This window comes from Poecilia latipinna, unplaced genomic scaffold, assembly GCF_001443285.1.
Source record: "Poecilia latipinna isolate Pla-1442-1.1 unplaced genomic scaffold, P_latipinna-1.0 Scaffold306, whole genome shotgun sequence".
NCBI lineage: Eukaryota > Metazoa > Chordata > Actinopteri > Cyprinodontiformes > Poeciliidae > Poecilia > Poecilia latipinna.
The window spans coordinates 572342-586088 of NW_015112922.1; the positions used below are offsets into that span (position 1 = coordinate 572342).

Genomic DNA, 13747 nt, shown 5'->3' on the forward strand with positions numbered 1-13747 from the left:
GGACTGTCGCGTTGTTTGACCTTGTCTGAATTTTTAAATACGCATTGAACAACAGGGCTGTTATTAATTACAGAACAAGAGTATAACTTATATTACTAAATTAAGTCTCAACACAAATTCATTTTGGTAAATTAAAGCGTTCATCGCCGAGTCTTTCCGAAAATACACGAAGTGAGCGTCAGTGTTCGGGGCAGTGTTGCCTTCATGGATGATTCAAGAATCACTCCTAGACTCCTTTAAAACGTCAAATAAATACTTCTTTTCAAAAAGGATTCACCGCTCTTACAGTTACTAACTTGTATGATTCCTTTTACGCTCGGTTCTATTTTACGGGTCACTATGTCAGAAATGGGTACAATATTGCATTTAGAATTGAAAAGACGAGGAAAAAACGCGACCTATAATATTTTGCGGTGACATTAACGGTCAACACGACTGTCTTCCTATGTACTTCACAATCTTATCATTATTATTTTTTATTTTTTTTCGTGAGACCATTCCACTATACGCTTACTTCACCCCTCGAAGCACCACTTCCGATGTTTACAAACGCAGCATTTTTTCCCCAGCGTGTGAGAAGAGAAGTGTCTCTCCTGCTGGAACACTGGAGCTCAGTTTGAACAGCACAGCTACAGTAAGTAAGTTGTTGCTGCTCTGCTAGCTAAAGCGCTGTCAGAGTGTGGAACACGTATCTTATGGGCTTATTGTTGTTAGAGGCATTTATCACAGAGTTGCATAGCGAACATAGGTAAGGTCCTGCAGCCATAACATTAACTACCATTAGCCAGTGCTAGCTAGCTTCCTGGCTGGCTTTCCAGCAACAGCTGTCTGTGGCGCATGCAAGCTAGTGGCGGAAAACGCCGCTGTGCTGCAAACATGTTGGTGAAAACCTACACAGAGGTTTTTATCTGTGAGCCTGATGGTTTATTTCAGTGCACTTGACTTGACACTTTGTCCCTTTTTCATGAACCCCCCTTGAATGTTAAAACGCACATCGGCGCCACCTAGTGTTTAAAATTTTACAACAGCCAAAGGACAGAAACATTCATGTTTAAACTGCAACAGTTACATATTTTATTTGTAAAAAAACAACAACAAAAAAACATAATTATTTATCCACAAATGAATGATTCATTTAATCTATATGTAATTTTTATGGTGCTCCACAAATACCACATTTTCATAAATTATTTATGAAGTGTATAATTAAATTAACTTTACACTTTACACCTTATTTAGCTGTCTATGTTTTCAGAAATTTGATAAGTCCCCTTCAGGCTACTTTTTTTGTTATTTAATTTCTGTTTCATTCCATACATAAATAAGAGCTACACATTCTTGGTAAAGTGGCAGGTTATTATAATTAAAATAAATTAGATAAAGGCTAAATCCCTTAAAATTTCCACATCATATAACATGACGCCTATTCTTTTCAGAGTTGTTGAAAACAAAAATATTTGTTACAATCTGCACAAAACAAAGAAGAAACGTACAAAACCTCTGGCAATTTGTGGGAAACGAACGACATGTGAACCTGAAGGCATTCAGGTTCACATGTACCCATTTCTGACATAGTGACCCGTAAAATAGAACTTAGATCAGGGTTTCCTCCAGTGTATTGTAAGCCTGGCGGCCCACCAGGCTTTGCTTGTGCCCCCACCATGATAAACATTGCTTATTTGTTTGTCTTTTTAAAATGTTTCCATTTTTTTTCAAAGACTTTATAGTTGGTGTTTAGGCGTTAATATTCCAATCTTTCAGTAACATAATTATCAAGTAATATTTTCAAATTTCCTATCAACTTTAAACATTTTTTAACTCAAAAACACAACGGACTGCTGGATTAATGACTGGCCTAGCACCCAACCACCAGGCTTATCAAGTTTTCCGGGGGAAACCTTGTAGTTATCGAAGTATATCTTGTTTTAATGTTCTTCTTGTCCCATATTTTCTTGACTTATTGGAGACGGCATTTACTGAGTTATGTTTTATAAATAATACTTTGAGTTACTGAATATGTAAAATAAAAAAAACAAAATTGAAATATCTAATCAGAGCCTGACATTTTAGTTGAGTATCCAAAAGATGTCCTCATTTTTCCAGCTTTGTGTTGAGATTTTGTTCCCTGTTCCTCCAGGATGAGCTATACACGGCGGATCCTGAATGCCTTCAGGTTCACATGTCGTTCGTTTCCCACAAACTGCCGGAGGTTTTGTACTTCACAGGTAGGACACACTTCACACAGCTTCACACAATCAGTGCACTATTAGCGGTGTGGAATAAACTCTCCTCAAAGCTGTAGCTGTAGCCGACTCCTGTAGTTGATGACTAACTCACTTTGAGCTGCTCTCTGAGTGCACTCTGTGGCCTGGCTAAGAGTCTCTATGCAGAATGCGTCAAACATTAATGTAGTTAGCACTTTGAGCAGTGAGATGCATTTTGTTTCTCTTCTACAGTCTGTAATGGCGTCAAGACACACTCATGCCAAGAGAATTGAGGGACTGGACAAAAATGTTTGGTAAGTGAAGGAGAATTAAAAGCATTTAAGAAACTTTACATGCACCATTTACTGTGTTCATATTGAAAAACGCTTATCTAGAGCTTATTATGGTATACCTTGACTCGTTTGGTTTTGATTTCAGTTGAAAATCTTCTTATTTCTTGTTTTCTAAAGCCCTGTTGGCTATTTATGCGAACTCCTCTCCCCTTCTTCCAGTTTGTGACCTTTTAGTAGAGGTGGTGCCTTTTCTGTTGCTCTCCAGCTCTGAAGCAGTCTGTCACTGAAAGTCAACAGTTCCACAGCTTCAGATATATTCATGTTGTTGGTTTTTAACTGGATTTGGTGATTTTTAGTTACTGGTATCACTAAACAATACATGCCATCTTTTGGATGTCAAACAGATAAGTATGGTTATGCAAATTTCATTAAAACAAAGAAACAGAGTCAATGAATGGAAATTCGATTCAAAGTATCAGTATTTCACAGTGTTTTACTCTTAAATCAGAGTCTTAAACGCATATTAGCTCTGTTCTGAACGATAACAGTTCACCCCTTGTCCACAGGGTGGCGTTCACCTCCCTAGCAGCCGACCCATCCATCGTCAACCTCGGCCAGGGCTTTCCAGACATCCCCCCGCCTTCTTACGTCAAGGATGCTTTGGCAAAGGCCGCGTCAGTGGACCGCATGAACCAGTACACCAGAGGCTTTGTAGGTTTACAGAACTACTGAAATCCTGGTGGTGGTCACAGAGAAGCTCACATCTAAAAAATAAAAACAACGGAGGTGCAAAGACGTGTCCGCGCATCCTTAAAAAGTATTAAACTGTGTGTAGAAAATTAACATCTTAAAATATCTTAGTTATTTGTTCTTATGCCTGTATGTTTCATGTTTTTTTTTTTTTTCCTCTGGGGACTTTTCTGTCAGGGAAAAGTCTGAGGTACCCGCAAGCATCTTGATTCCGTTTTGTGACTCGAGGCGGTTGATGCTACTGCTAACTTGCTGCTAATATACCTCTGCTAGCATTGTTTGCATCTATAATCGGTACAAGTTTATCTCCAGTAGGCTAGATGAGATTTGTTTTCGCCTCAGGCTCACTTGAGCTGCCAACACATACGACGTTAAGAGAAAAAAAACTTTTAAGCTAGGCACTACAGGGGTTAAGGCTGTCTAGCGCCACATGCAGTGTGAGAAGCACAAAGCTGCTGCCAAGATCCACAAATTTTACAGAATTTTCTATGCCTTATTGTAATGCAGCAAGACCCCCCATATTTATTCTCCATATTTAGTTTTTTCAGTCTTAAATTTCATTCCAGGTGGCATTAACAAGCCTTAAATTTGATTTGTTGAAAGCTGCAGGTACACTGATTTTGCAGGCAGGACATATTTTATGATATAACTCCTTACTCTCTGTGTTATCAATATTAACTGTCTTATATTCTCCCCTCCACTGATTCAACAGGGTCACCCATCCTTAGTGAAGGCCCTTTCTCAGGTGTATGGGAAGGTTTACAGTCGCCAGGTTGACCCTCTTAAAGAAATCCTGGTCACAGTCGGGGGTTATGGTTCCTTATTTAGCACCATACAGGGCCTGGTGGATGAAGGAGATGAGGTGAGCTTCCATATGTACATTTATAACCATGTATGTGTGACAATATAGTAGATTTATTCATCATCTAATCTTTCCACAGGTGATCATAGTGGAACCTTTCTTTGATTGCTACGTACCGATGGTCAGAATGGCCGGAGCCAAGCCTGTGTTGATCCCATTACGGCCTGTAAGTTCATCTGGAAGTCGATGCCAGAAACTGTTGAAAATTAGAAATTAGACTTGGTCTCTTCTCTGTCCCACCAAACAGGAATTTAAAATGTAGCTTTGGGGACTGATAATAACCCAAGTAGATTTTGGGTCAGATAAACATATCTATGTTGATTTTGATCATGTTTTTAAGAATTTTTCTACTAATCTCTGGGTGTTTGGACGTTCTCATGACACATTGCGCACTTCACATGTTTCAAAGAGCTTTGGAAGAGAAACGGGGTCCACAGCATCACTGGAGGAGGGAACCAGTTCTATGTTTTGTGACAGTCATGATGTCTCCTCTATAAAACATTGTGTAAGATCTATACTAAAAGGGTACTTTGAAAACAAAGTTGAAATTCAGATTTATCATGAGCCCTTTTCTATATAAAGTCAGCAGCAGTATGTTGTTGTGTTTTTAATCTTCTTTTGTGGCAAAATTACCACAATTTTTTAGCAGACATCCTTTTTTCTGCAAAGTTTGTAAATATTCATTGATAAATGCATAACTGATGCATATTATTCCTTGGGGTTGTTGTTTGGATTCATAATGTTAATTTTTCTCTCCCATATTGCAGAAATCTGGAAAGAAGACAGTCTCTAGTGCCGACTGGTATCTCGACCCAGACGAGCTCTCTGCAAAGTTCAGCTCCAAGACAAAAGCAATCATCATCAATACCCCCAACAATCCTATAGGGAAGGTGAATACACGCATGGGCCCCACCACTTACTGCACTGGTGGAACTTGTTGCGCCAACCGTACTTCTTCTGCCACAGGTTTTTACCAGAGGCGAGCTGCAGGTGATCGCAGACCTCTGCATTAAACACGACACGCTGTGCTTCAGCGACGAGGTTTACGAATGGCTCGTCTATAAGGGACATCAGCACGTCAAGATCGGTGCGTTTCCACTTTGGTTCATTTACTGACAGAAGTTAAGAAAGACAAAAAGTAATCGGGTGTATGCTTTGTAATAAAAGTAAATAATCTGGAACAGGATTGTCTCTCTGCAGCCACTCTGCCTGGAATGTGGGACAGAACGATAACCATCGGCAGTGCAGGGAAGACCTTTAGTGTTACCGGTTGGAAGGTGAGGAAACGCTCCATCAAGAGTTTGGTTTCCTTCATCTTGTCCACTGTTTACCTGTGTTTACTTGTTTGTTCCAGCTGGGTTGGTCTATAGGACCTGAGCACTTGATAAAACACCTGCAGACCGTCATGCAGAACACTCTGTACACCTGCCCTACACCTCTACAGGTACGTCACACACAGCCACTTACAAAAACTCATGGCTCTTGAATTGTTTCATATTTTGTCGGTTACAGCAACAAACCTCAATGTTTTTTATGAGGACTTTCTGTGATTGACCGTGACACTGTGGTGCAAAGTCTCAAAGTGGAAGAAAAAGGAAACTTTGTTTTCCAAAAGCAAATCTTTGTTGTTTTCGTCGACTAAGTTTGTAAATGCAAAGACTTTCACTTTGGTTCCAGTTTGCTCTGGATGTACTAACGTTTTATATTTAAGCATACAAGTTTGTTAAGTGGATGGATATTTAAGCAGATATTTATTGTAAAAATATGTGTCTGTATGTTTTACAGAAGGAGATGAGGTTGAATTAGGGTCAATAAACATGATTCAGAGCTGATTGGAGAATGCTGGGCACATTTCTGCCAATAGGGAAGCCAATTTCTTAGTCTTTCACTAACTTTGAAAACATTTAGCAGACTTAGCTTCCAACAAATAATTTTTTCCGGATACATTCTAAAGTACTAATTTATTCGGCTGTTATGTAAACTTTCCGTTGAATAAAGTTTGACAACTATGTTGAAGTTTCTGTGATTGACCGTGACACTGTGGTGCAAAGTCTCAAAGTGGAAGAAAAAGCTGTTATCAGCTGTTAAAATTGTCAAAAATTATTCAAGTAGTTAGACATTTATATTCATGCTCCTATTTGGAAGTGGATGAAGACTGTTAGTGCAGTTCAGTTTCCTCTCCTGAAGTATTGAGCAAGTGGCAAGTACACAAGAGGCAAGCATATGAGGTACATAGAAAAATACAATTACATAAAAAATCAATCAGAGGTGTTAATTAAATTAATATGCAAAATGTAACATGTATGAATTATTTTGAGAGAATTTTTGTGGGTGCAACAAATTATGTTTATTCTGTTCCCAGAATGCATCACTGTGGAACTACAGTATAGTGTGTACATCTTCCAACGTCAGAATCGGCCTTTATTGTCATTGTACAGAAATACAACCAAATTTGTTTCAGTATCACCCATCTCAAGAAAAAAAAAAAGACAAAGCGAACAACATAACACATGTAGCCAGGAGACTGAGGCTGCAGCCACCATGGGAGGCACTGCCCTGTCATTACATGAGAAAAACAACATGAGGGTGGAAAATGATCCACACCGTGTGAGGTTTCAAGATGACGACCTGTGTGCTGCCTGACTGAAGCCATGCTGGGGTCAGTTGGGCAAAATCAGCAACAGATTTAGCAAAAATCAACAACTAAAAACCGAAACCATGAGTTAAAGTTCTGTTCAAAGAATCACTTCCTGAAGTCCGTTCATATAGCTGTGTGATGCCAAGTTATGTCATTGACACATGGTGCTAATCAAAATGGTTGATATTAGCATTCTTTAGCATTAGCTTCCACTTCGTATCATCTTGGTATAGCATTTTAGCTTTAGCGGATTTAATATTTCTGATTTGTACTTAAGCGTTACTTTAACGTTTTAGCTAGCGGTGGCTACCACCAGCTCTGACCTGCTTGCCTCTCTGCTCTCCAGAGCAGTTTTGTTCTCAGTTGAACATAAAGTCCTAATACAAGAAATGAAAGTTTGTGGATGTAATTTGACTAAATGTGAAATAATATCAAGACTTTAGAAGGACCTGATAGTTTTTCTGTGCTGCCGTTCAGGAGGCAGTTGCTCAGGGTTTGCTGCTGAACTATAAGCTGATGGGTCAGCCCGACTGTTACTTCTCTTCACTGGCTGAGGAACTGGAGGGAAAGCGGGACCGCCTGGCCGCCATCCTGCAGGAGGCTGGGATGAGTCCAGTCGTCCCAGAGGGAGGCTACTTCATGCTGGTAGACGTCACGCCTCTCAGTGAGTTACTGACCAAACTGACTCCAGCATCAGTCCCTACAATAACATGAAGTCAGACTTCCTCGTCACAGACTACAACTCTGTACTTTTTCCTCGTTCTTACTTCACTAAGCAACGTTTCCAACCCTAAATTGGATTTATTTTAGATCAGGACCTGTCCCACATGGGTGACGATGAAGCCTACGACTACAAGTTTGTTAAGTGGATGATTAAAGAAAAGGTAGGAGTAGTTATTGGTGAGATTACTCATGCTGGAAATTGTTTGTCATAAATCAAAGTCCTGATAAGTGGTTTCTTACAGAAATTAGCTGCTATTCCTGTCACAGCGTTCGTCGGAGAGGAGTCCAAGGAGCAGTTTGAGAAATATATTCGCCTGTGCTTCATAAAGGTAGACCGTAAAATTTCCATGGGGCAGAATGTGCCACCATTCATTTCTTTCTGGTTTGCTACCATGGAGACAAATCTTATTACATTTTAAAGTTAGAAATTTAGTTCTGTGGATCAATAGAAGGACTAGATCTAGATTGCTGGATCTTTAAAAATCTGAAGGAAAAATATAAAATGTGACTGGTCAGCATTGTTGCACAGAGCAGTGGAAGGTTTTCTAACCTGAGGTTTTTGTTCTCTTTGTTTTACAGGAAGACAGCACTCTGGAAGCAGCAGGGGACATCTTAAAAAACTGGAGGAAAGTTTAGCAGGATGTAGAGTTTCAACAAATGGGAATTAACCGGAAATGAGAACATTTTTAAAGGGGCAGCATTATGTAAAATCAACTTTGAATCATGGTGTAATGTTATTCAGTCATTAAAAACTCACTTGGAGTGTTGCTTTGATTCTTTCATGAGTGTTTGGGGAGTCCTTGAATCTCCCGTGGCAAACATTCTTTTGGCAGAAACGATTTTTGTTTTTTTGTTGTTTTTTTTCCCCTCACCGGCTTTTTCCAAGAGGTTCCACCTCAGAGCTGCAGTCCTCAGGCCGAACTTCTGCCTCACAAAGCAGAATTTACTTTACAAGGGAAAAGTGCTTATTTTTTGAGTGCCTAGAAAGAGCAGGAGCTTCTTAAAGAGACAGAGGCCCAAATTCAAGGTGTCAAATAGCAAAGTCAATTTTTTAAGGTATGTTTGAGATATATCATTTTTATAACAACTGAAGGTAACATAGTTACTTCTGCTATAAAATGACACTATATGTCTGGAAAATACATAATACTGTCACTTAAATACCCTGGAATACAAAAACAAATGTAATAAAAATCTCCTGTTTGAAATGTTGAATGTTTGTCATTTATTTACCAAATAATAGTAGAGATGAAAAAATACATGTACTAAAGAACCACCAGGAATTCTGACGAAGCATCCCCAACCCCGTGGCTGTTTTAGCATTTTTGTCACCTTCATGTTGCTTCAAGCTAATTGCCATATTAGGAAAAAAATACTCAAACTACAATGACATAATAGTGTCTGTTATTTTTTTAAATTTATTTTAGTTTGATTACTGTCAGACATGTTGGGTTAAGAGATATATAAAGTAGAACCTTTCTGACAACGTAAAGTAGGCTTTCAAATTGAATGGCCGACCATCAGGTCATGACTTAAACTCGGGACATTAAATGTAAAAAAAAAAAAAAAAGATAAATGGTGGCATCAGCAGTTACTAGGTTTAGAGGCAAATAACTTTCTCTCAGGGGCAAATTGCTTTGGGTAAAAAAAATTTCACTTGTGGCAGCAGGACTAGGAAAATGATGTTCACAGGTTCTCCATTCAGTCTGAGTTTGTGCTATTTTGTGAAGCTGGTTGAGACGTACAGCTGTAAATGCAGTAAAATATGGCCGTCACTTGAAAAATGTTAAGAAAAAAACTCTTCATAGAATGTTAGCAAAGTGCTGTAAGTTGGATTCTTAAATATCTTTCTCTAAGTAGTTTTATTGTAAGCTGCAGAGCTTGTTTTCCTCTGACATTTGACTTGAAGGTATGAAAATTGCTCATTTTAGAGGCCCAGTAAACCTTCAACGTGAACCAGTAGGAAGCTCTGCTTTACATGGCATGGAGCCATTGAAAAGTTGGCTCTAAAAAAGAAAATGGTACATTAGTACAAAGGATAGAAAATAGGTTAAGAATTGGTAGAGAAAACCCCAACAAGATTTTAAAAGCTAGTGTTGAAAAGGCTAAAGGTGAAGAGAAAAGGGTTCATAGTTAGAATTCATCTAAATGTCCTAACCAAAAGCTACAAGTGGAGGCATAATTTTTAAAAGATTTGTAAGGGCTTCAAAAACTGATTGGTGGGAAAATAACTGAAAAAAAGTTGAAATAAAAACCACTGGTATGGTTAAAAAGGAGAAGTAGCTACTAAAAGAGCTAAAGTTATACAAATAAAAACATATCTTATAAACCCAATTATATAAATAAACTAAACTAGGAAATATATTGTAAAGCTAAAACACGTTTTCATAAAATTAAATCTAAACATTTTCTACCAGAGCTGGTCCAAAGTTAACTGCTGTGTTGATCCGCTAGAGGGAGACAAAGTACACAGGACTGCGGCAGAACTCCGTCCTCTGTGGCACAGGGTTTGTTTTGCTGAAATTCTGCAGCAAAGGAAACAACAAGACAAAAACCATTTAGTGGATTAAAAACAAATTGAAATCTACTTTAGCATTCAGTTATCTGTTTGCTGCTGTTGGATGGAAAAACAGCACATAAGCATCAGGGAGACTTTTAATAATGAAAAAAAAACAACTAATTGTTTACAGCAAAAGATGCTCCAAATTTACAGTAGAACTAAGATTATGTTGATTTAAAAAAATATATGTCGTTTAAAATTACATTGCCAAAAGAATGAGTCCCTCAACTTGTCATGTTACGGCCACAAATTATTTTACTACATTTTTATGTGTCAGAGCTAAACCAAAGTACTGCATAATAGTGAAGAGGAAGAAAATGATTCAAGATTTTACAAATACATTTCTGAAAAGGGTGGCATGTGGTCGTGTTCAGGCTTAAGGGTTAATTCTATTTGGATTGGACAATCCTTGCCACCAATTACAGCAGCAAGTCTTCAGTGGTATGTTTCTACCAGCTTTGCACATTCATGGAAAATCTGTTCACCAAAGTAGCTCAAGCTAAATGGAGAACTTCTTTGGACATCATTTAGATTTAGGCCTAGATTCTTTAATTAAACACATAATATTCACATAACTAGCATAGCAAGCAGAAAACTGTGCAGCAGTCCTGCTGTAGAGGACACCGCTATGAAAAAATGCTAAGAACTCATGATTAAAATCAGAAAGTATGAGGCAGCCTTTATACTAAGTGAATATTGAACTGTGAATGAAAGTGACAAGTTGATATTTCCTTACTTATTTTGTAGCATTGTCTGCTGGTTTGAGAGCCCATGGCCTGAAAAAGTTTAGGAATCCCTGATCCAAACCACAGTGAAATATGTAAACCAGTTTGCTGCTCGGTTCTTGAAGACCCAGTGATTGCACTGAAAATGTACCTACGGCAGACGTCGAGATGTTAACATTTTATTAGCAGCCACAAATAAAAGCTCCATTCTGTCAGTCAGCAATGAATAACATGGATTGGATCTTTCTCTTTGGCGTGCAGCCTGTGCTACCTGACGGGAACGCAGACAAATAATGAAGGTGTTCCGAGCCTGAAGCGTGAAATGTGTGCTCTGTAAATTTGCAGTAGTAAATAGCCAACTTCAAGCCATTTCCAGCTGTCACAGTCAGCAGCAGCATCCCTGCTCTTAATCCGGTGGAGGAAGCGTTATCTGATGAAATGCTTTTAATTGTAGCTTCAGAGTTAATAGTTAGCGTTCCAAGCTATTTGGCGTGAAATTGTGCCGCTGGGAAGGAAGAAGGTGTTGTGTTCTGCTAGACAAATGTTTGGAAAGTGAGGAGGTGCCCCAGCTTCAGAGCCCCCTGAGATTAATATCAGCATGTCAAGACTGAGTGAACCGGAAACCAAAGGGAGGGTATAAATAACCACATACCGTAAAGATCTGTTTCTTTTGCTGCTCAGTCCTGAGTCCAAGGCCTCATGGTTACTGAGCGTCCGCAGCCAACTTGACGTGTTGTTGAACTTCCCCTCCAGCGGGGCCTAAACAAATAACGTCCTGCGCTCTTAATACAGCGTGAGAACCGGTGCTGGGAAACACTACTGCAGGAGAAAAATCCGGAATGGGATTATAATGCGGGCTGCTGTTATCAGACATCTTTTAATGTGCATTTCCCAGATTCCCCTGGATTAGGTTGAACACCATCACATAATTTATGTTAATTACGATTGCCGTGCCAATAATCTAATGTCACAATCCCGTTATGAAGGAGGATTTAGGTTACTGATGCCCTAAAAATCACACCAGATGTTTGTGCTACCTCGTGTTGCCTCTAGGTGGCTCTGTTGGTCATGCATTCGGATCGCCTTTCATCCCACTGGCTTTGATGTAGCCAGTAGAGAGGGGGGTATTACTTTGAGTCGTTTAATAGAGCCGTGGCACAAACTGTGCACAAAACTCACAACTTTATGATATGTATAAAAGTAATGATGGAAATCTTTTGGTATTGAAATGAACTGCTAGAGTTTAATGTTGAAGTTAGTGTCTGCACACGTTTTGTTTGTGGCGCCTAACACCGAGCAAAGTAAAGATCGCTGCTCATAGCAACGCCGGCCGCAGGGCGCAACAGATGTCTTGAGGGAATTCCAACATCAAAATCAACCCTCTGAAACAAACTCAAGGCCAAATCCAGCCCACTGCTGCTATTCCTGGGGCCACAGAAATAGAATGTCAAAGTAACAAGTTGTGTGCTGCAGTATTACTTTATCACTCAAATCAAATCAGCTTTTATTTGCATCGTGCCGAATTGCTTCAATGTTGAATGTTCATTTATTTTTAGAAGTAAGCTTATTGAACGCAAATATAGCCATAATATTTTAATAGTTTGTTAATAGTTAGTTTTATGAATAGATTCTGCCACAACCGGCCCTCTGAGGACATTCATGATCTTGATGTGGCCCGAGAGGAAAATGAGTTTGACAGCCCCGTGCTGAAGTTTATGTTGCCTCTTGAGGTGCACGACATCCACTGCAGTTCTTATTTTTTACAGTAGATGTCGCTGGAGAGAAAATCTGCCTGTATTCAACAATTAGTAAAGACTGGAGTGCTCATACGACTCTAGCTACAATTTGAGCTTATATATTAGTTTTTATTTTTTGTTTTTTTTTTAATATTGCATGTAAGATTTTGTTTTCAATATTCCATCTGTGTGTATATCCAGTCATGCCTTTCTATGGTCAACAAAACTTTAATTTTAAAGCAATGTATCAACAGCAGCCTCAACACAAAAGCAAGAAGCCACAAAGGTATGCTAACCTGGAAGTTATTCTAGGAAATTTATAATATCTTCTATGTAAGCATTAATATTCAACCCTGCTACTTCTCCTATTTGGTGAGTGCCAGTCACATTGTGCATGGAATGTTGCAGAAATGTTTCGACAAAATAAAATCAAAGTCGTAACAGATTCTGTGCTGACTTTTCTATCACAAGTCGCCATTTGAGAGGAAATAAACAATAAGTATTAAATGGATGTTAAAAAGCTCAGCGTATTAATATTGCTAACCTCGCTAAACCCAGAAAGAAACTTGTATTTTTACTCGTACTAGAAAACTTTCTTAACCACTATGGTAGTTTTCTTAGCTGATATATTCATTTGCACAATACAACCCATATAAATATACCAGCCTTAGCATTCTGTGTTGAAACCTGGACATGATAACTAAGGATAGTTAATGACTGACTGACCCAACATGTTCAGGTAAATTCTGTTCATAGCGTTTAGATAGTTGGATTAATGATCATTACATTTACAAACTAACATGGCTGATTATAGTTAAAATCATTTTAATGGCTAATATTTCCTCCGAAATTTATTTCAGTGTAAAAAAGTTAATAGGTGCTTAACAAACTTACATTTTTAAAACCAATGAAGTTGTTGCAGCAAAGGTACAGTTACCCAATTTTCCATCTGTGGTAAGGCACTATGGGTAAAAAATGACTTAACCCTACACATCCCAATTAGCTCTCCAGTATTATCTGTCCTCTTAATGGCAGAGTTGCACTCTGCTATCCCTCATTAGGACCTTGGTGCCTCCTCAGCTCTGTGTTATAAAGAGTCTGGGCCAAGATAATCATCACTGTAACATGATCAGGAACTGCAAAAGCCTGATTCCACGAGCTGAAATCAATTTGTAGACTTGGTGGAGTACCTCTCCACCCCCCCTTCAAAAACACCAATGTTCCAAGGAAGCTAAAAGGATGGTTGAAGGAGCAGA

At 38.8% G+C, this 13747-nt stretch overlaps 1 protein-coding gene across 3 annotated transcripts; it reads left to right on the top strand.

Moving 5' to 3' along the window:
- The first annotated feature begins 486 nt into the window (after window positions 1-486).
- On the top strand, window positions 487-8235 carry LOC106948761 (kynurenine--oxoglutarate transaminase 3). 3 transcript variants are annotated; one of them, XM_015034603.1, is made up of 14 exons: window positions 489-638; window positions 2138-2225; window positions 2457-2518; window positions 3064-3208; window positions 3960-4109; window positions 4189-4275; window positions 4877-4999; window positions 5076-5196; window positions 5310-5386; window positions 5464-5553; window positions 7225-7411; window positions 7558-7631; window positions 7713-7799; window positions 8050-8235. In XM_015034603.1, the coding sequence occupies exons 2-14, from the start codon at window positions 2139-2141 to the stop codon at window positions 8104-8106; spliced, it is 1347 nt and encodes a 448-aa protein (XP_014890089.1). In that variant the 5' UTR covers window positions 489-638; window position 2138; the 3' UTR covers window positions 8107-8235. The 3 variants fall into 3 exon arrangements, with proteins under 3 accessions (XP_014890087.1, XP_014890089.1, XP_014890088.1); XM_015034602.1 differs by having other exon boundaries at window positions 489-634; XM_015034601.1 differs by lacking the exon at window positions 2138-2225 and having other exon boundaries at window positions 487-634.
- The last annotated feature ends 5512 nt before the right edge of the window (window positions 8236-13747 follow it).